General features: G+C 38.8%; 1 protein-coding gene across 4 annotated transcripts in view; it reads left to right on the top strand.

Annotated features, from left to right (window-relative positions):
- The first annotated feature begins 4004 nt into the window (after nucleotides 1-4004).
- Nucleotides 4005-23584, top strand: part of SCAPER (S-phase cyclin A associated protein in the ER) — a 197943-nt gene continuing 178363 nt past the window's right edge. For all 4 annotated transcript variants that reach the window (XM_067305181.1, XM_067305183.1, XM_067305185.1 and 1 more), the window contains exons 1-4: nucleotides 4005-4060; nucleotides 6177-6252; nucleotides 14341-14458; nucleotides 22082-22152. In XM_067305181.1, coding sequence (XP_067161282.1) covers nucleotides 4005-4060; nucleotides 6177-6252; nucleotides 14341-14458; nucleotides 22082-22152 — 321 coding nt within the window. The remainder of the gene's footprint in view (nucleotides 4061-6176; nucleotides 6253-14340; nucleotides 14459-22081; nucleotides 22153-23584) is intronic.

Here is a 23584-nt window from a genome sequence, read left to right as displayed (position 1 = left end):
GGCCCCGCTGCGCCGCTCCTCCCGCGGGCGGTGCGCGGCCGCGGAGGGCCGAAAGCGAGCGTCGCCCCCTCCTGCCCGCGCCTTCCGTGCGCCCTGTGCGGATCAGCGGGAGGCGCCGCGTGCCACCGAGCTCGGCAAGCCACGGCCCCGCTTTGGCAGGCGGTGCGGCTCCAGCGGCGGCGAAGCCGGGAGACCGGGCTGCACCCGTTCACCAGGGCGGCAGCCGGGCTCTGGCCTGAGCCGAGCGTGCCCGGAGAGGAGCCGTGCAAAAGTTGTGCCTGCAAAGGCCACAGAGGTTTCGCCGCAGCACCCAGCTCGCAAATCGCACCGCTAGCGACCACTTGAAAGGAAGCGATGCTTCATAAATGTGTTAGCAAGGTGGATCCGTGTAAGTTTTCATAACTGTTCAGTGTGTGTATTAGAAAAGAAAGCTGTAGAATACATTTATCTCATTTACCGCTTCAGACAAACTAAAAGTACGCTGAGTAAATGAGCCGGGAGCCTCCACAGGAATGCCATTCCTAGCAGGTGTCACCTGGAATTGGGCTTGCTCTAATCCAGGGCCCACTGCGGTCACGTTAATCACTCTTACCGGTTTAATTGAGATTTTTGTCAGGCCGTCGTGGCATTTCTTATTTCTCCTTCCAGTGTTAGTATTTTTCTGGACCTCCTCTTTTAAACAGAAAGTAAGATTACTTCTAAGTATTACTAAGACTAGAAGTAAGATTAAGAACTCTGGAATTCCACAAACATAATTGTTGCTGTGTTTAAGTAGAGCCCTGAATTAACGGGAATTGCCTGCTATATTGTCCTCTTCCTTTCATGGTGATAGCAATGTACTGCTCCCTGGTTAACCTCAAATTCTATTAACTGTGAAAAGCTAAGACAGTTCATTCTGAAGATCCAAGAGTAAAATATCATAATAAATCAGTAAATGTGTTATTGTAATTTCCTGCCCATATAAGAAATGTCTTTCTATTAAAAAATCTAATAGTGACTTGTCTCATATCTTTTATTGGTTTAAATGTCAAATTTCCCATCAATATTTATATAAATCACATATACAAAATGTGAATGAAGTCATACTACTTTGTGGCATTTGTAGACAAAGCAAATCCTACAAGCAATCAAAATAAAAATAACATTTGATTGGTTTCTGAAATAGTGCTGAAGATGCTTTGTCTTCTTTGTCTAATTCATAACACCCAAAAAAGCCAAACCTCTTTGCTGTAGTGTATCAAATTATACATTTTAGTGCCTAAACAACTGTAATAATAGCCTCTAAATATCAAATTCAATGTAGATGAATGAAGAGCAGGCTTATTAACAATACATTCTTGCACCAAGATGACTGAAGATAGAAATGGAGGAAATACAAATGACTGGAACAAGAAAGCAAGCAAAATCAGAAAAACATATGCTATATGTTAGGAAAAAATCTAAAGCTCAGCAATAATGCATTCCAAGAGGGAAAACATAGGAAATCATATTCTTCTCTTGATAGTTTCCTGTGTCAAAATCCAATCCAGACACTTCCTAGCACTCAGTTAATCAGTCCTCTAGTAAAATTCAAGATCATTCTGGTATGCATGTAGGAAAAAAAAAAAGAGAATCCCATGCTCCCTCAACATTTTTGAACCAAGTGCATAGCAAATGCATCACTATTGTAAATAAAAAGAGGATGTCAGCCAGGCTATTTTAAAATCAGAATACAAGTCATGCCCTATAAAAAGTTTTTTATGTGCTATACTTTTTGACTTTTCTGAAAAAAACACCCCTTCCCTCAAGCCAAATTGCATACTGCCTTTCATAAATCTGGAGCTGTTCTTTCAGTCATAAAGAAATTAGTGTTAGAAGGTCACGTTCAACACAGATTTCCACTGTATTGGATCATTCTTGCCTTTTTTTCTAATGACTTGACTAAAGCCATGATATCATTTCTTCTCTAAGAGATCTGCAAATGGAAATCTGTTCCTGTTAAACTGTCAGCACGACAGCAGTTGTCCAGCAACAAAAACAGCAGTTTCTTAACAGTTATTTCCAGCAGGTGAAATTATCTGTCTGGTGTTTACTCAAATTTTTTTACTTTTCTACATTTTAATTTTATAAATCACTATCCAACTTGAATGAACCTTAATTTTCTTTCATCCAATGCATGTCATTTATTTTATAACACCTTGCACAAGGTATCCTGAAGTATTTTAGACTCTGCAGACATTATAGCCCTGTTTTATTACTTCTCTGCAATTTGGGGTAGTTATTAATATCAGAAGAGATGATAGGTTATAAAATGACATTCTTCTGATGCGGTATCTGATTTGGTATCAAATGGGAATACCAGTATTTGCTGCAAGATCCTGAGGCCCAGTGCCAAGGCACAGCGCATAGCTCCAGCGGACCAAAGAGGCTACCGTTGTGGAAGCGGTCACACTGACGTGTGCCACAGGAATAGGAGAATGCCCGACGTGTCCGTAGTGATGGCGGTGGGGGCACTGCACTGGCAAGCCCAGGTATGGAATTTGGGAGGACACATGTGGGTGTTTTTGCTGAGATGTACCAGGGAGAAGCACCCAAATGTGACTGTTTGCAAACCTGACAATAGGGGAACACAGAGACATGGTTGTGCTCAGGTGCAGCAGCGAGGAAGAGGAGGAGGAAGGCACGCAAAAGGAGATGCTGAAACATGTTATTAGGAAACCCAGAGAGGGGTGTACTAACAGGAGTCAGAAGGGGGATGCAGCTGTAGTTCAGTGTTAAACAGTTGTGTGGAGGAAGGTGAAAGGCAGGGGAGCACACGAGGTGTGTAAGACCCAGCTGTGGTCAGACTTTGCCCTAGGAAGCAGCAAGTCACAGTTTTGGATTACGATGGCAGAGTATTGGCAGAGCTGCGAAGTGCAGCCAGGTAAAGGACGGGTGCAGAGCTCCTTGCAAGGAAAAATTCATGCAGAGACAGGCTCTGACTCTCACGGGAGCATAAAAATGTATCTGCTCTTCAGCATGTCAATGGATAGGATACAAAGGCATTGACAGGGGTACAGAAAATCATGCATGTTCAGTACACTAGTATACTTAAATGGCGTTGTATGACACTTTACATATGTAAGGTCACCACCGCAGTAGTGGTGACAGCACTTAAACTGTCCAGTGATAGTAACCAAGCTTGTTATTGAAGGCTGCCTGGATAACGGGTTTGGATGGGGCTGTCTGGCTCAGCTCTGCTCCAAAACAGAACCAAGCACGTCGTGTCTGGGAGATGTCTGTGCTCCCGTTCTTAGAGACGTCAGATGAAGCACGTATAATCTCCCAAGCAATCTATCCTAATGCACGTATTATTATTTTACTATTAGAGATGCCAACCTAAATTGTCCTGGTTGCAATTTCAGCCTCTTCTTGTCATTCCTATCCGAGTGTGGGGAACAGATTATTCTCTTTCTCTCCACAACCATGTTTTTATGTTCACGAACACTCCTACCACGTCCCTGTTTGTCTTCTCTTTCCTAACAGACTCAGCGTGTCCAACAATTCCTCCCAAGTCATGACTTCCAGACCTCAGATCATTCAAAACGGCCTGCTCGGGAGGCCCCACACCAGCCGCCCCTCCCCGAGGCCGAGCTGGACCGCTGTTAAACCCCGGGCTGGGTCGCGTTTCGCGAGCTGCCACCATCCATCGGCCACCATCCCCCCTCTTGCCGCTCCCGCCTGGCGGGAAGGCGCTGAGGGAGCAGCCGCCCCCCCGCACGCCGCCGCGCCCCGCAGCGCCGGCCCCGCTGACGCACGGCCCGGCACACGCCGCGCTGCCCGGGGAGCGGCTCAGCAGCCCCTCGACGCCCGTTTCACAGGCCGGGCGCCGCCTCCGCGCTCTCCCCGCGCGGGCGGAGGCCGCGGCCGGGCAAGGTGCGGGCAAAGCCCTCACCGGCGCGGGCGGCGCATGCGCGGCGGGAGGGGGGGCGGCAGGCGCAGCGCGCGGCGGCGGGCGAGCGGGCGGCCGTTGGCGGCGGGCGGCGATGACATCACCGCGGCGGGACGCGCGCGGGCGGGACGGCGCAGCGCGGCGGAGAGCGTGAGTGCTGCCGCCGCCGCCGCCGCTCCGCGCGCCTGGCGCGGGGGGAGGGGCGCGGCGGCGGCGGGGCGGGCGCGGGGCGCGGCGGCGGGGCAAGATGGCGGCGGGCCAGCCCTGCCCCCTCCCCGCGGCGCTGCGCCGCTTGGCCTCCGTGCGCCCCGGCGAGCGCGGCGCGGCGGCGGCGCCGCTGCCCTTTCCCCCGGGGGAGGCGGGGCGGGGGCGGCCGAGCGCTGCCCCTGCGGGCGGCTCCGGCCCGGGGCCTCGCCGGGGCGGCCGCGCCCGGAGCGGGGCGGGGTGGCGGCGAGGGGCCGGTTGCTACAGGCAACGGGAAGCCCTCGCTGCCGGGCTGGGCCGGGCCGGGGGGTCCCCGCGCCGGCCGAGGGCCCTGCCCGCCGCGGCGCTGCGCTGCGCAGCCCGGCGCGCCCGGCACCGGCGGGGGCCTCCCCGTGCCCAATGAGCCTCCGGCCCTCCCGCCCCGACCGGCCGTCGCGACCCCGGTCTGTGCGGAAAACGTGGGGCTGCCGTGCTTGAAAGCGGCTCCCGCGCGTGTGCGGGGGATTAACGTCCCTGATTCTCCACCTCTCTCGTGGAGTGGAAGTTTTACGTGTGCGAGGGAGAAACCTGCTTGTAATCCCTTAGGCACTGCTACTAGGGGTGTGAGTAGCTGTGCTTTTAAGACTAATAACACTGCTTGTGCCTTTGCTGTCAGAAAGAAAATTATGGTCACAGTAACAGGCGGTGTAGTACAGTCTTGCAACACGCTCGGTGATAGGCTTTGACTTCTCTAATTTTTCTGAATTATAGATTCTTGTTTCTAAATATTTTCCAAATACCTTGCAGTACCGTGAAAATATTTGGGCCTCTTTTTTTTTTTTACTTAATTTCATGGGATTTTATTATTCTGTGATTATAATCAAGTTAAAGTTTGTGGGCAAAAGCACAGTTTTCCAGTTTATCTAAATGTTGGAGGCTCCTATTCATGCTGGGCCTGTCCTGATGTCTTAAGTAATGCTGAAGTACAGTTACGCTTCTTTTTCAAAAGTTCAGCTTCCTTCAGGCAACTGCAAAATGTTTCAGTGCTTTCCTAAGCTCAGCAGGTAGTCTTAAAGATTACAAACAAATAGAAAGGAAACAAACCTAACAACTCTCTGATTGTTTACATAGGTTTTGACTATTTGCTGTTAGAAAAATAGGCAATTTATAGGAGTGGAAGATGTAATCTGAGAGCAAGGGAACAGCAGTATCATTAATGATAAAGACTACCATAATCCCTCTGTAGATTTGACACAAAGTTAATCTTGTTCTGCTGTGTGATTTCTGAGAGTTTAGAAGTGTCTCCAACTTCTGTTTCACATCTAATCCTTCAGAAGAAGATGTAAGAACTGTTGCAGGAGTTTTTTGCACTCTAATCAATAGACAATAGGAACTTATTTCAACCAAGAAGCCAGGGGTTTAATTTTATTTTAGAATTTTTATAACAGTTCTGGAAATTCTTAATAAACCTATAAATGTTCAGCCCCATGTTCTGCTTCTGTATTTGTGGCAATAGTTCTGTAGTTCAATACTGGATACAAATATTTACTTTTCCAGAGTTGACTTGTACAGGGAATGTCACAGGTTTTTGTTTGTTTGTTTGTTTTTTAAGAAAACAGAAGTTTTCCACCTCTTTTTTTTTTTTACTTACCACTGATTATCTGATATAGATTTTCAATATGTCCCTGATTCATTTTTCTTTTTGTATTCAGGACCAGCTTGCCCGTTCTTCTATTACAGGAAAGATTTTCCATGCATTCAATTATTCTTGTTGCCTTTCCCTATTCTAGAGCAGTCCATGCAGTTGATTTCTATTAGGGCTTCATAATGTTCTTTGTACTATTTGCTGTCTTATTATGTGGACATTTAAACTTTTTTGTAGGGTCGTTCTATCTTTTGTTGTTTTTTTCTTGGGCCTTTGGCTGCTTTTAATAAGGAGCAATGCCAACACTTGATAAAGTTTTCAGAGGGTAGTTTTAATTGTGGTATTCCTCTGTGCATGATGTAAATGCTGCTTAGAAGTTAAAATAAATTTTAGAAATGGTTCAAGTAAAATTGACTAGTTGCATTTATTTTGACACAGGTATGAGAACTCAATGGGGTCAGCCAAAAATGTAATAAGTGAACCTGTTGATGTGGAGGAAGGCTATAACGTGATGGTAAGTCATTTAGCTATTGTAACAGTGTATTAGGATTTTTCCTACTGCAAGAAAACCTACAATTTTCCTGTCTGTTTTTGTAAAATGTATAGTGTTTGGTTAGGTGAGGTTTGACTTCTGAAGTACTTTAAGGTGATTTTGTATTTTCTGTGATGATAAAGAACTGTTAAAGGTGATTCAAATACTTAAGTATTTTAATATTTACCCCATTGTAAAAAATGTCTTTTCATGAAGCGTATATGCTTCTTCTTACAGAAACTTGTCACGCCTTTTATGTACTTAATATACAGTATGTTGTCTTGAAGCAGATGGTATTCTGTGAACCTTTAGTTTTCAGAGAGGTTTAGAGAGATTAAAAAATGACATTGAATTCCTTCATTGTTAGAATTTTTTGTGTTCAAGAGCCAGTTATTGGTTACATGAATTGTAGAGGAGTATGATACAGCATGCCTAATTCCTGAAGGAGCAGAAGTGGATTCACACCACTCCAGTACTTTCCTAGGTCTACTGTTGGGAACAGACTCAATAAAGCTTTGATACAGTTGCTGCCTTTCTTGTTGCAGAGAGTCACTTCACAAGAAGCTTTTGAAGGGAATTAATAAAAAGTAGGGAACAGATTCTTGAATTTGTGGATTGGAGATTTGTTGATTAGAGTTGAGAGAGATTATTGGGATCACATCCTCTGATGGAAACTCCCTGGGCCCTAGGCGGTCTCTCCCAGTACTTAATCTGTTGTATTGCCAGAAACTACTGACGTTCATATGTAAAACTAAGAAACACTGACCCTTCTCTGTCTGCATGGCTGAAGAGGAAGAGCCATGAAGATGGCACCTTCATGCTTTGGGGAGGATGGTGAGCAACCCGGCTCGGGGAATGGCAGAGGGCAAAGCATGGTGTGGTGAGGTGGTACAGCACAAAGCTGAACAAGGGCCCAGGGTGCTGCAGTAGAGTTGGTGCTCATGATTTATGTATTGCTTGGTGTCTCATACATTTAGAGTTGAAGAGCTTCTGTGACGGTGACATGTTTCCTGTCACTATCCTGTAGGCTTCAAATAAGTTGAAAATGTTGACATTTTTGATCTTTCTGTAAAGTGTGAGAGGAAAACTAATCACCTTGAAGTAGTGTGAAGATTGTCGTCTTAACATAAAATGGTATTGCATTGAGAAGACCATTTGAAAGTCTTCCCAGAGGATAAAAAGAAAAACTAAACTGCCTAGTAAAGAGCACTGTTAATACCATGTGCTGAATGAAGAAGACATCTTTTAAAAAATAGTTTGTATTATGCTTAACAGGTCATGGAAACAAAAGGACCAGATCTCAGTTGCATGGAAGATGCTACGTTTGGAATGACCTGATATTTAACTGCTTTTATTTTTTTAAATCAAATATTCTTTGAGAGGTTTTTGAAAATGTAATTATATATATGAGAAAAAATTCTGAAGAGTCTCAAAACATACAAAAATATACCTGAATTTGTAAGGACATGGCCTTTTTATCACAACCTATGTAATTATTTGTTTTGTAGTATAGAAGTCTATGTAGAAGTCTGAAGAACTCTGTTGTATAAATGAAACATGGGTTGTAAGTGCCAGCATTTTCAGTATTGAGTGGGACTTGCCAAATTGTAAGGTATTGCTAAGTAGGTCTTTGTTTCAGTAACAATTAATTACTTAAACAGAGGTTTGCCTTGGCGCTGATCATGCTCGAGTGATCTCTGAAAAACTGATGCTGAGCAATTTGGTACTCTGTGCACAGTTTAATTAGCCTCGTGAACGTGTTCCTTTATTTCTATCAGAAAATACTTTTAGTAACATCGAATGATTGCTCTTAGAAACTTTGTGGTCCAAGTTTAATTTAAAAATGGTGAAAGAGCAAACTGCTTACAAAGACTGCTGTGGGTATGGATTTGAGCTCTTATTTTAAAAATTTGTTCTGATAGGTTTTAATACTTTTTTTCCCCCCCCCAAGAATAGTGAAGGTAATTTCAATAATGAAATGATACTGTATGGAGGCTAAAGGAAAAGACCTAGTAAATTTATTTACATTTTCAAAATATGAAATTCGATTCAGGTTGTTGCCCTAAATCTGACAATTTAAACATTTAACATTTAAAAAGAAATGTTAAATATGTTAGAAAACATTCTGTTGCTGGAGTGCCTCGTGGCACAGAACATTAAAAACATTGTGCGTGTTTATGATGTGGCAGTACCTGCCTTGTTGCATGTCGGTTTATGAAACTGTGACATTGTGAAACAGGCATGAAGAGCAATTTCATACCTGGCACGTTTTCTCATGTCATTGGAGAAGTTTGATATGTTATCACTGTGTACATTTTAATTAGTCACAGGTTCTGAGCATAGTCTGATGAAAATTTTAATACTTGAATTATATATGTGCAATCAATATGGGGTGGGAGTTAACTTAAAAAATTAATTTGGTTTTTGAAGCTTTTTCTCAAAACAAAAGAAACTCCAAAAGCAGTTGCTTCTGATAAAACTAAGGACTGTTTTATTTGGGAGGGCGTGTTTTACTTACTTGAATAATGTAGCAAATTTAGATTAGCCAGAATGAACAAGGTATTTTTAATACAAATTTTTGCCAAGATATAAATACTGTAAAGTTTAGAAATAAAGAAATAAGTATTTGCAGTAGCAGTAATCATCTGTAAGATCTTAAAATCTTTGTTTTTTTCCAAAAATGCTTAAGTATTTGTACCATGAATAAAGTATTTATTTACTCAAAATGTAAGTTATAGCTTTATGGGGAAATTATTTTTCTTTTAATATCATCAGCTTCTATATGAATCCTTTGGTAGCATTTAGCTGGTCATTTTAAGGTGTGTATACATAATTTGTGCTTTTCATATTGTGAAAAAGGGATACTTTTCCCCTGATAGAGTTGAGAATTCCTATCAAGAAATTTTTGAGACAAATGCTTAACAAGTGGGAGAAAGAATTAAAACTTTACATAATAACATAAATGTTACAGAAATGTTCTGAGACAAATCTTCTTGAATGTATGCATATATCATTGTTATCTTGTCTTGAGGGAATGTTAAAAGATGGCATTTTTAATATTGAACACAAATGTCTAAAAGACTGCAAGAATGAGACACTGACGTGCCTAGAAGTGATGCAAAACCAGCAGGAATACTGACAATTCTTGCAATCCTTGCAAATGTCGGTGTCTACACGATGAGGTATTTTTTAAAGTTTATTTTATTTGCCATATTTGGCAGGCAAGTATAAATAGGAACACTGCTGCTTATAGTTCCAAGTTTTTTTGTTATACTTAAAAATTCTTAAGAAAATACTATTTTTTTTAAGCTGCACTGAAAATTTTTCTTATCAGTGGTCTGGGGGAAGAAATACTCCAGAGCAGCAGTCTCAGGTGAGGGTTGTCTGTAGTTAATGTAGTGGTGACCACATAATTGGCCAACGCAAATGCTATGAAATTAGCAAGTTTGATGGGATGAAAGTAGTAATGAGGTCAGAATCTGAGGAATTAGGAATAGAGATATGCTTTTTTTGTACATGGGACTTGCTCTTTGTAGTATTAATAATACGAATTTGTCCCTGTGGATTCTGTGTGTTTTAATTTTGGGGGATACTTAGATACACAGCAGTTCATAAAAGATGTCAAGTCCCTGATAATGGAGGACATGGAAATTGCATCCAAAGTTTTCAGATTGCAATTCGTTGATAAAGCAGTTCACTTGTTCTCTGTCTGACAGTATCGATTCTAGAAATGAAATCAATTAAATTTATTACCATCATGAGAAACCTTCAGAGATGAAATTTGTTGTAGAAGAATTGTCAGTCTTCCTGCTGGTTTTGCATCACTTCTAGGCACGTCAGGGTCTCGTTCTTGTAGTCTTTTAGACATTTGTGTTCATTTCAATTGACTCCTGTTTCATCTGCTTTCATCCAACCTGTATTCTTGTGTAAGACCATGTTTGTTTTATTGGTTACACTAATGAGGAGTGTTTTTCTTTAAAGTAGCTGAGATTAGTGCTGATGGGTTTTTTTGTTGAGAATGCAATGGATGAAACTGATGATTACAGAAATATCTTTGTGTAATTTTTTGAGCATCATTAAAATGAGAATCATAATAAAAGGCCCTTTAATATTCACAGTCATGCCTCAGAGTATGCTCCCCATTTACAAAGCATAAGGGAATGGTTGCAAAGAAGTAGGAGAGACCAAATAACAACAATCTGATTTGAGGCTAAACAACTTTCTAATAGCACCTCTTGCCTAATGGATGATTGTATCTCCAGCAGTTTGAAGAAGGTATCTACTTTGGATACTTAAGTAGCAAACACAAGGGATTTAGGTTGAAAAAGCTCTCAGAAACCTATATATCAGAATCACTTCACTATATGAAAAAGGGTATTCTAGCTCCTATCAAATAAAAAGGCTGTCTTCATACCTATTATGGCCTTTGCAAAATAGTTTCACACTTCTCTGCTTTTCTTTGATGACTGTACACTTCATTAGTCTTAACTATTCCTTTGAGAACTCCTTTAGGGGTTTCTTTTATTTCTTTTGATTGATATCCAACTTATGGACACTAGAATCTTAAGTCAGGCTCTTGTTTCAGGGTACGAAGTACTTGGAAAAGTGATGTTAAGATACTTGCCCTTACCTCCTGCCACTCGTTTCTTGCCACGTTACATGAGAGTTCTACGTTGTAAACTGGATAAGGGAATTAATCCTGTGAAAACATTTCCGCCAGTCCTGTAGTACCCCTGAAGACTTTCAAAATCTGGATTAGTTCCCTAATCATGTTCATGGCGTATACCTTCCTCCCCACCTCCAACATTTGAGCTAGCACATTTGTGATGGATTGTGGTGTGAGTAGTGGGAAGAAAAGGGCAGAAATGTCTTAAAACAGAAGAGTTGCCAAAAACTTTGTATCGTGAAATAATGGCTTTAGATACCTACATGAGAGGTTTGTTGTGCAATTAAGGGGAGTATTCCAATCACGAATGTTTGCTTTCAATAATATTTTAAAAGAAGGAAATAATGTTTAGTCCAAATCTCACTTCAGTTGGGCTCCATTTCACGTTTAAAACTTTTGTTCAGAAATTTTCTCTAGGATGTGTTTCTATAGTATTGTTTTAGGTTCTGGTTATTGGCTGCTTTGGATGTTGGTGTTATGGAGAGAAAAAGTATTAAAATTATGCCCTTTTCAGAATGATAGGGATGTACAGAATCCATGCTGTTTTCCTTTAGTTTTAAGAGATGCTAGAAAATCTTGTGGAAAAAAAAAAAGTCCCTGTAACAAATCTTTTTTTAAATTATATGTCATTGGTTTGAATAAAATTTAAAATTGGGATAATAAAAGTTCTGTGTTAATAGGTATTACTTTCCTAAAACATTCGGCTTGTGTATGCACATAGATTGCAAGCGTTAGCTAAAGTTTGACTTTAAAATAATGTGGACAAATTAGAGGAAATGGCTTATTAAAAAAAAACAACTATTCAGTATGGACTAATGCAAAGTTTTATGCTTACATGGAGTGATGATCTGCAGATAGAAGGATAGAGAACAACTGGCTTGGCAACAGTTGTGCAGAAAGGAACGTTAGGATTACAGAGAGCCAGAGGTGCACAAGGGAAGTTCTGTTTATTTATTAGGAAAAAGAGCTGGCTTTACTTCGACTGGGGAGAAGGGGGTTGGACTAGAAGACCTCCAGAGGTACCTTCTAATATTTGTTATTCTGTGATTGTGTAAGTCATGCTAATTTATATGTGATATATCATGGCATATGCAGTGTAAGTGATTGTATCATAAGTCATGACAAAACAATATTATATGGCAAAAAGAGCAGTTATCCTTTTGGGTTGTTTATATAGGAGTATCATGTGCAAGATGTGAATAATCCATCCATGGCATCTAGCATTGGGAAAGCCTTCATTAAGGTGCAGTATCTGCTTTTGGACATTGTATTTCAAGAAGGATATGAATCAGCTGGAGACAGTCTAGAAGAGAAAACCCTAACTGCTCCAAGAAAACTTGGAATCTGAGATTTGGAAAATAAAAGAGAAAAGGTTAAAGGAATAGGGATAGTAAGCCTGGAAGATGAGAAGACTGATAGAGGATGGAACAGAACGTAAGAACATAAAATATAGGGGAGAATAATATAAAATTCAAATGATCTCCAAGTCTACTTTGTATGGCAAGAATTAACGGGCTTATATTGCAGGAAAGGCACAGTTAAGTATTGCATGGGTTGTGCAGGGTGAACATGTTCTGCTATTGGAGGTTTTAAAAGATCTAGTAAAATGTTTGTCAGGAAAGGTTTTATCTACTTATCCCATTTTTGGCAGGGGGATGCAGTAGAAGAGTCTTATTTCCAGCTAAGATGAGTATTTGGGTATTTGTTTGGGGGGGGGGGGTTGTTTGTTTTTTTTTAATTTTAGGATAAATTAGTGCAAAATGCAGTCTGAACAGTCTTATTTTGGTTTAGAGACAATTAAGTTAAATGTAATTTGACTCGATCCTGAAGTCAGCTACCATAAGTATTTACATGGGGGTTTATACAGTAGTTTAAACTGATTTAAAATTGGTTATGTGACATTTGTGAATCTTTATTAGCTCTTAGATTGATGATGAAAAGTGTATTGTTAAGCAAAAAGGCAATAAAAAACAAATTTGGTTCAATAGAATAGGTAATTATATAGGAAAAGGATAGACTAGAACCACTTTAGAATAGATTTTGTTGGTTAATGTGCTTTAGTTGTTTGTTTTAACTATTTATATAATTTGCTTCATTTGCCTATTAGGTTTTCAAAAATTCACCTACACAGCTGTGCTTTTATGCTTTTTTTTCATTGTATTGCATGATAGTATGTCTAGGTAGTACTCTGTGGAGCACTAGATGGCACACTGTGGCTTTGAAACAAGCAATTGAGGACATCTGGATGAGATAAATTTAGGTTAAATATTACTATATAAACATTCAAATAGAAGCAGTTTCTCATTTTTACTGCATTTCCTACCACCTTGATATATTACAGTCACTCATCTGCTCTATTCATTTTTAATGTATTTACTTTCTAAATATGTGCTGGTACTAGAATACCAAGTGGTTACAGGTTTAATACAATAGTAAGAACAAGAAGGGGAAAAAGGCATCTTCTGATTAGTGCTATAGAAAATGAGTCTGTTAATGCTTAAAATAATGTTTAGATTCACATAACTTCTTTGTGGTTAAGTTTCTCACTGTCCAAAGATACCTTGGTCAGCAGTTTGGCACCATCACAATACATAGCTTTAGCATTACTGTATAGGGCTTGGCTTTGTTTCAAATTATTTTCTGGGGAATAACTTGATACAGTTTATGAAGAGGCAAGATTTTATCTAATCGACATCTGTCAGCTGATACACCATTACAAGATCTTTGAAAGCATATATATTAAGAAATAATTGTATTTTGCACATGCAAAGAAATACATTTGTTAGGTAAACAAAGTTCATTCTCAGCACCCCTATTCTGTCTTTAACACCTGCAGCTTTCTAGTAATAACAGTTGCCAGGAATTGCTTTCTATATTCTCAGTGAAAAAGAGGTGAGCTTTTTCTCTATGTTTCAGATGGTTCTGATAAACCCTGTGCCTTTCTCCAGGCTTTCTTCAGTCAGCTAACACATTTATTTTGGCATCATGCAGCTTTTATCTTGATTAATTGATTTTAATTAACTGAAGGTAACTAAAGCATTTGTAGAGTCTACTGTGCTGCAGCACTGACAGTCAGTTGAATTGAGGTAAAAAAATGTCCGATGTGGACGCGCCTGTACAGAGGGCTGGGTAGTAACTCAGATCATTTTGATGAATCTGTCTGCTAATCACAAAGAAAAACAGTTGATTGTGAAGATGAATATGTACACCTGGTTCCACTAGCTGGCGAAAATACATTACCCAGGCACCCCCACTTTAGATGGTTTAGCCATATATTGGATGGAATTAATATATTGAAACCTTTCTTTTATATATATGTGTGTGTGTGTGTACATATAAATAAATATGTATACATTAATATAAAATATGTAAATATTTCCCCTCCCTGTATTTCTTGGTTTTAGGCTTCTTTCCAGCGTTCTAACAGTCATGACAAAGTGAGAAAAATAGTTGCAGAAGAGGGCCGTACGGCAAGGAACCTAATTGCATGGAGTGTCCCACTGGAAAACAAAGATGATGATGGTAGGTGTTTAGCTGTTTCCCCCAACTTTTTCCCCTCCGATTTCTTTGTCCACTGGAATTGCGAGCATGGAAGCATACTTCTGACATATGATTTCTGCATAAAAATATTAAATGATTGTTTAGTATACATAGTAGTATTTTTCACCCTTTTTTCAAAATGAATGCACTGTCATTGAAAGATAACTTTGTAAAACCTGTACTGTGACAGATTAAAAGTTGTTTTTATTTTTTTCTGTAAAGAACATCTAAGACTGTCCTCTTGATGATATCAAGATATCTGTTTAATATAATAACATTATCTTAAAATATTGGGCTTGGAAAAGATTGTTAACAAGCAGTCCCTTTTAAGTTGAGGTTTCAGATTTTTAGGGACGGCTTAGAGCAATCCAACAAATTGCTCTCTGTGCTGTAAACCAAAGAAATTTGAAAGTTTCTTTTAGTATCACTTCAGTCTGTGGTAGGCAGCTGTGAAGAATTTTTTTAAAGGGGATATGTGGGGACAACTTTCCCTAATGCAAGTGAATCCTCAGAACAGTCTTGTGACTGTTGTAATATTCTCCTGTGACCTGATGATTTACGCAGCCAGGAGTTAGACTTTCAGTTGTTATACTTCTCAAGCTGTTCCAGACATCAGAATGCTGTTCTTAAGGACTCCACCTTAAGTATTTCTGTAGCTCACAGGTCCCTGTGGAGGCACTGCTGCTTTTGAGACTTAGGCAGGAGTGTCTAAAAGTAAAACTTTTTTACTGAAACGGGTTGCCCGGAGAAGTTTGGATTCTCCATCCTTGGAGATACTCAAAACCTGACTGAACTCAATCCTGGGCAACCTGCTCTAGTTGGCCCTACTTTGAGCAGGAGGGTTGGACTAAAACAATCTCCAGAAGTGCCTTTGAACATCAACTATTCTGTGATTCCCTCTGTGGAGAAGACATTTCTATGTACAGTTATGCCTACATTACAAAAGATAATTAACCTTTGGTCTACTAAAGCAAAGCTTGGACTGTCTCTGGCATGCTAAGGTGTATTTGCAGTTTTTTTTTCTTTCTAATGTTAGTCCTGTGAACATGAAAGAATGAGTTCATAGAAGAGTTCCTGAAAAAAACAACATCAAGAAGAATCGGGATGAATCTAGTTAACCCATTAGTGTTTGATTTTGCTCTGAAGGACTAGCACACATACAAACCTGGAGTTTTCTTGATATCAGTTTTGTCTGAAACAGACTGAAGAAGGTTGTGGAAGCAAGAGAAAAATGAAAAAGGATTGGCCAAGATCTGCCCTCACTCCTTTTTTTTTAAAGCTGAAGAGTCTAAAGACACAGAATATAACAAGGTGGATAAAAATCTATTTAGATGTTTGTGCATGGACATTTTTATAGATTTCATCAAGAAAACTGCATTCAGTTCAGAATGCTTAGCTGCACCTCTGTTGAACACAGACAAGCGGAATGATGGGTATCTTTTGTTTATCAAATAAGACCTAAACCTAGTTACAAGCCTCCAAATTTTCAAGCTTTGGTTTCAGGTTGTGACTCTTACTTCAGCCTCCTCCTAGCTGTCTTAGTGCTTTCAACTTCCTTTCTAAAGCATGTAATCACAGGCCTTTTGTATAGTGGAATTTCTAGTAAGCACTAACCAGTCAGCAGAACAGCAGGTACTACTAGTCTGTAAATCTTCGTTAGCTACATATAGTAGGAAAACGGCACAGAAGCTATTTGTCAAGAAACGTATAACAGGATTCTTCGTGTTTGATCAAGCAGAAGCAAGGAAACTACTGCAGTTTCCTTTTAGGCAAAATAGACTTCATAAGAGAAGAAAAAGGAAACAGGTTAAGACTTCAGCATAGTCTGTCATGATAAAATGCATACTTCCCAGCTTTGGATCACGTGCAGTTGCTCTGTTTATTATCATGAGTATGTGTATTTTTAAGTAGGCCAATTTTCTGTTGTTACGGCAGCTTCATTTACCTCTGTCTCCAGAAGATGCATTTATCTACTTGCTGGTCTTGTAATCTCCTTCACATTTTTGATTTTGTTAGTAAATCCATTGATATTAACGGACTAGTCATAGATGTCACTTAAGCAGAGTAGAATTGGGGCCTGAAATATTTATGGAGTCTGACTTGCACCTTTGGGGAAAGTAGGACTATGAACAAATATATGTAAAAGGAACATACAATGCATTTCTAACAGTATGTTTGAGCTACTTGAGAGTTGGTTCAATTTCTCTTTAAAGAATTTGTTACTTTTTAGTTCTGCATTGCTTGTAATATTCTTCTGGAAACTTTCAAGTAAGATTTTTTCCTTAAAAATGAATGGACTATTGTAGATCTGCAGTTGTAGATGAATGTTTGTTCTAAGTGTAACATTTTCTTACTTAGTGTGAAGGATGAATGTAAATTTTTAGCCTTTGTTAAATAGCGGCACTTGAATAGTTGTTATATATACTTTGCCCCTATGGTAAAGTTATAAAAGTAGCTGTATTTATTTGCTTCTTTTGGTACTATTACCATCATTGTAATATTTAAAGGTTTTTTTGCATGTTTTTCCCCCAAATTTTCTCATTAAATCATAGGCTGGCCTTCTTGCACAGTGTGAAGAATCTGATGATAATTGCCTGGTGGAAATTTTCTCTCTGGAAAAGAACTTGTGGCTAATGAGAGTCTGGCAGAGCCACATCCTTTATCTCTTGACCCTCCTCTTGGCATAGAGGGTATATATGTTGGTGTCAGTGAGCTCTGATTCATTTTATGCTGATCTTTCAATATGTATTTTGTCCCTGAGGAATGATAAAGCAATATTATAAATTAGGACAGTTCTAACTCGTTCAGGGGCCTGTGTAAATCAGGCCAAAGGTTCAGGTTGCCTGAGCCTGTCCAGCAACTCTTCCATACAAAGCAGAAATTTGTCCTTCTGCTCTTTCTTCTGCTCATAACATTATTCAGAAGTATTGCATTGGCAGTAACAGTATGTGATTTAATGTTTTATATTATGCTCTATTATTCATTTTGAAAGTCTTTTTTCTAGAGAAACAGTGAGGGTATGGACATTTGCTGTCACTAGTGGTAGTGTTACGGAGAGTTGATAAATTAAAATGGTGGATTAATTTCTTAAGTACGTGGATCCTTGCTTTTTCTATTTCCTTTAAAAATCATGTGCTTGTGTTCTTACATTTAACTTTCTCTCTGAGAGACTTGTGCATGTTATATAGAGGACATGGATAAAAGAGCAATAATGAAAAGAATTGCAACCAAAATTTTGTAATTCCTTGAGGGAGATATATATATAACTTCTGTCAATAACCAAGTATTTCCTTAAAAAACAGAGAGATTCCTGGAACAGCAGATAGCTCCTCTGTTATGTATTTTGGAACTGTGTGCACCCTTCTTATCTCAGATCTGAAATTCTAATTATGAGTACAGATCAATGACATGAAAAATCAGTCTCAAACAAAACATGGTGGCAATGATTTAAGAGGTACTGACTGATTAAAATTTTTTTTTCGTCTATTGCAGTGAAGGTGTTCCTTCACAGGATTCATTAATATGCAGCTGATTCTGTACTGTTGGATAGAATAATTAACAACCTGATTGACTTTGTATCCAAGGAAGAGAGTCGTATAATTGTGGAAAAATTCAGTAGTCTGATATTCTGTATCCAGAATTAAATCAGTGTTCCAAACCTATTGCCCCAATCTGCTTACTATGATCACTTAGGTCTTGGCCACTTTAGAAACCTGTGGTGATTCTAACAGAGAACTTAAGAAATTTTGCTTTTTTATTTACTTAATATACCTAGCTTGAAATTTGAGGTACTGTACATAAATATGCCTTGCACACAAATGTTATTATAAAATCTAATCTGCAGTATCAGTAACAGTTAAAATATCCCAGAGGCTTGACTCTTCCCATTTAAGGGCTAATAAGCTTTGTAACTTAGAGATGTGTCAAAAAAATTGGACAGTCTTGTGTTTGTAACTGTTCTCTTCTTATTTCCTATTTGTTTGAAATCATTTGGCCTTTCACCATAAAGAATTAATTTGCAGATTAAGCATTTCAGGATAAGGCAACATATTTTATTGGTTGAAAGGTACCTGGCATGCTCTGGAGAGCCTGCAGTCTAATCCACTCCTTTAGCAAGGGCCTAATGGAGTAAATAGGCTTTGCAGTATGTGATGAAAACCATGAAACTTGGCTGTCTTTGACCAAGTAAAGAAGTTGGAGTCTTGACTGAAAACATCTCGTGTAAGCCCTGGCAGCATTGGAACTAACTGTAACTGGCAGACGATAAGGTGAAGGGAAAGGTGCTCTTCAAGGCTTCTAAGTTTCACACCTTGAATTTCACCCTGATGACTGGGAATCCAGCGTAGTGCGGTTAGTGGAATACAGGGCCATTATATTCTGGATGAGACAATAACAGTGATTTGTAAAAGTAATTCCATGTGAAATATACTGCTGTAATTCAATCTGGAGGTGGAAAAATGTGGAGAATTATAGATTATATCTGTGCTTGAAAGCAGTCATTTCTCTGGTTCTTTAGCATTGTACAATTAGAAAAATCATATCTACTACAGCTATATGAGCTCTTTAAAGCGTCTGGCTTGCAGTAAAATTAGGCATTATGCTTCCTCAATTAGGACTTCAGAAATAATCAGAGTCTCCTTCAGGCAAACACCTCTGTCTTATTTGAAATGAGCTGCAAGCAGCCAGGTTTTATCTAACCCGCATTTTTGCGAAGATATTTCTTAGGATGGACAAGTGCACCACCTGGGGCTAGTAAGATAGATTTTGGAAAACAGACTGGTTATATGCAGTAATGGCACTACAATGTAGACTTTCTGCCTTAGAGATATTATACATACATGGAAGAAAAGAGGTGACATAATAGATTTCTCACACTGTATAAGAACTGGAGGAAAAAAATGAATGCTTAGCTGGTTGTATGCTCAAATTCGTTCAAAGAGATGAAAAGAAATAAACTGTTATTGTTTTCGCTCGACACCTGATGATAAATAGCGTCAAAGACACTGAAACAACCTATGCAGCTGAAGCCATAGTGAGAATAGAGATGAATGCTGCTATTAAGTACTAAATCGAAAGGTGATTCTCACTATTGCCAGAGTTACGTTCCCGCATCTGCAAAATTATCTTGAAAAAGAGGCATGCAAGAAACAATGCCTGCTAATTCTCGAGATTGTTAGTGTAAAAGGTTGCTTTTGAAAATAATTCATCAATGTTTTTGGGGGGGAGATATTAGCACTTCACCTTTTTATGACAAGAAGTCTTCACAAAACATAAACCCTGTGTTTTCATTAGCAGAGAGAGAGAAAAGGGATTTAAGGGCATAAAATATGTCTGTAGCTCCCTGAATATTGCAGAACTTTGCTACTTTATATATTTCACATTGCCAACTTAATAGCTCATTAGATTATCCTCTTTGGTCACTATTGTTCTTTCCTTAAAATGTAGTAGATGCCTAGTAGGTTACACCCTTCCTACGTCATTAAGTTCATATCCATTTCAACCATGTAGTATTGTATAATTACATACCAGTAGTCACTGAACATACACGTAACTGTTGAACAGGGCTCTTGTGCTGTCGCTATTTGTGAATATAGAAAGACAAAAGCAAAAAGAAAGTCATCCTCTAATTACCAGAGTCATTTATTAGAAGTAAAAGAATAATAAAGCTACAAAATATGGCTTCTGATGGAAGAAATCTTTTTGAAAGAAGTCTTTTTGGCCCAAGAAGTTGTTTAAGAAAAATTAATCCTTGCCAAAAATGATTTGCTTTTAAGTTTGCAAAACCCAGTGTTTACATAAGTTTTGTGCTCTCTAAATGTCTGCCTTATATTGAAAGTGCCTGAAAACTTGCTTTTATCTTTACAGGTGACTTGTTCAGACATTTCCCTGTTCTTAGGTGATGGATTGTCTTTTTGTTTCTTGTAGAATCTGAAGAGACTGCGATTTTGTTTTTTCATCCCTCTGCTGTTTTTCAGTTCTGACATACCCGTGTTAATTTGTAAGCCTTTTCACTGTGCGAGTTCTGTATGCCATAGCACTCAGTCTTGTCTTTTCAGAAGGCAAATCGTATCAGAAGAAAGACTTTGGTGACTGGAATATTTCAGTTATTGTAATTCTGGCATACAACTGATCCACAGTTTAAGCTTTTTAGTGAATAGGAAGCTTAATACATGTGGTAGTCAAATTTAATTTTTTCTGAATGCTGCTAAATTGAGTTCAATATATTAATTTGTACCTGTTGTTTTGGCTAATGTAGCACTTAAAAATGAATTATCAAGCAAATAATTTTTAATTTGTCTTAAAATTAAAGGCCTTGTTCCCTGGAATAGTCAATGATGCAAACCAGCTGTAAAACTGCTTGATTAAGACAGGTTTACAGCTGCTTTACATAACCAGAGCAATGTAAAACAGCTGGACTATGTTAGGGAATTTGGCGTAAGAACTGTTAAAAACTTGACTGGACAATTCTGAAATTCACGAATGATTTCCACGGTCTAGGAAGGAACTGCATTCAATTAATGCATTTATTTGCTTGGCTTTATCCAGCTAAATAATCTTGAAACTTCTACTTAGATGTAGATCTGTCCTAGAGACAGAGATACTCTTGCCATAGTTAGTATTTTGTCTTACTTGCTTACATTTTTGGAAATTGGATCCTGTGATTCTTATGTTTTGCAAGTTAGATACTAAGTTGGAGGAATAAATCTTAAAAAAAACAATCGAAAAAACCTTAGAAATTCCCCTGAGCAAATCCCAAGGATTAAATGCAAATGTGTCAGGTCTATGTAGGTTGACAAAAATTTAGAGCCTTGCAAAGATAACTCTTAATCAGTTAAGAAATTGTCACTATCTCAGTGCTGAGACCTGAAATCATCTTATCTGACTGTGGACATTTAAACCGGTCTTGGAAGCATAATTGCTGTAGTTGTTTCATATAACCAGCAGAGAGAGACAAATACTTTGACAGGGCGTTTCAGATCTTAAGTGAGCTGACTTGCACTCTGGAAACATTTTTCTCTTCCTTTCAGTACCTAAAATTAAGTGAATTAAATGCAGTCTTAAGTTCTCTCTCCCTGCCCTTTCCTCGTAATCTTTCTTGGCAGAAAATATGTAAATCTGCTGTTTGGGTTGTTTGAACGATTCAAGAAAACTTAAAACTAAATGATTACGTTTGTTTTTTCTAAGAAAGATATACCTTGTTTTAATCCTGTAATGATATCTGATTAGAATAATAATGTCTGCTCTTAAATGAATGTTTATGTAGAAAACTGGTATTGTATTTGATGTCTAGGTGGTGGTAATATGACTTTAAGAGTCCCTGAGCACTTAAAGGGCAGGTTATCCTTTTCGGGAAATAAAAAGTCAGTCGTTTATGCCTTAGTTTGTTCTTTTTAACTTGTTATGTGTCTTCTGGCATCATCCTTATTCTGAACTGATGAATATATATTTGGAGTATACAGCTTTATGAACCTCTTAATTCATTGAACCCATTGTCTCATATGCTGCAGTCTTATCAGTACATTGCAAGATGGCGTATGTGCATTTTAGAATGCTGTATCTAATCAAAATTGTTATTGTTGATTAAATCAGCTGCTTCTCCCCCAGGAAAATCAAAATGGCAAGCTGGTGGAAAAACAAAGAGGGTGACTCAAGGAACACACAAGACCGCAAAACAGGTATCTCTGCTCATTTTTTATTTTGGTTACAACATAAAATTTACAACATGAAAATGTTTTGCATTAATGCACTGTTGGCTGAATGATGTATGTGTGCATACATCATCTTTTTAAAGAATGGAAATTTCAAAGTCAAGTACTCAGAAGTTTAAAAAATGCTAGAATTTAGGTTGTCTGTGTTAAATTCAACTCTTTATACATTCCTTTTGATAGTTTTTATAGTGTTTCCCAGCCTCTGGATGTTTGACTTTTTGACATGAAAGTTATTTTAAGGCAGGTGCTGTTCAACAGTAAAGAGAGATAGGATATTCTTCAGAGATTTTTGCAGTTATTGACACCAGAGGAATGGTAGACTTCCGAGTCCCACCCCAGACTGTGTAAGAGAGTACTCCTTGATGAGCAGAGGTAGCCGGTTTCTTTAAGTGAATACTTCAGCTCTCATATCTTTTTTTTTCCTACCTGGTCAGTGCTAACCTCCAGTCATTGCAATTTCTTTGCCCAGCTTCTCCCTCCCCACTGTTTGCTTCTTTACCCAATGTTTATGTACTTCATCCTAGCCTTGTTTTTTTCCCTCTCTCATACATATCTTACTCCTTTCCCCTTGTTACCAGATCCAAACCTCCCACACCTCTTCTCCATGGTCTTCTCCCAGCCTGTTCCCATGCACACTGCATCTCCTTTTCCAGTCACTTTATCTTACCTTTTGTTCTCCCCAACTCAACTTTTGTCTTAGTTCACTTCCAAGACTTACTTGTCTTAAAGCTCCTTTTATTTTCCACATGCTTTCCAGTTCTAACTTGTAGTTCAAACTCTGTTCTTGCTCTTATCCTCCGTGCATATGAAGCAGGAAGTTTCTGTCTTCACACTGCTTTGACTTGGTGTAAGGCTGTTTGAAAGCAGTGAGTATAGCTTGTTGAAGAAGCTCAGAACTGCAAATGCAGAGGAAGTCGAGTTCAGTTCCGGCCTACGGGCTTTCTGATGAGGATGGACTCAGAAGGAGGTCTAAATGTCTGCTGGAGTTAATCTGAAGTGTTTTTACTTTTGTTTTCTTTTTCAAGGCTCTTAATATAATACGCTATAATAATAATGCTATCATAATAATAATATGCTATAATAATAATGCTTATATAATGGGTACCTTTCTTTCAAATTTCTAACTTAAGGGAGTGCTTTTATTTTCTGACCTCATGTGTTAATGGCTGAAGAATTTTAGTTTAAAATTTCAATTCATCCAGTTTTGGGAAAAATCAGTCCAAATGAGAAAAATGTCAGAAAGTTATGACTGGAAAACAAGTCTCAGAATGAAAAGAAGCTGCCGTTTCTTTTATTCATGTTTTTTCTATGTGCGTGATAGTGTTGTAGTCTTACCTTAAAGAAGTGGTACCTCATTGTTTCCTCATGTTTAATTTTTTTTTAACTGTTACTTTTCCTT

Source organism: Apteryx mantelli, chromosome 15 (genome assembly GCF_036417845.1).
Source record: "Apteryx mantelli isolate bAptMan1 chromosome 15, bAptMan1.hap1, whole genome shotgun sequence".
NCBI lineage: Eukaryota > Metazoa > Chordata > Aves > Apterygiformes > Apterygidae > Apteryx > Apteryx mantelli.
Note: the sequence above shows the minus strand (reverse complement) of the source record. Positions and strands in the feature narration are given on the sequence as shown.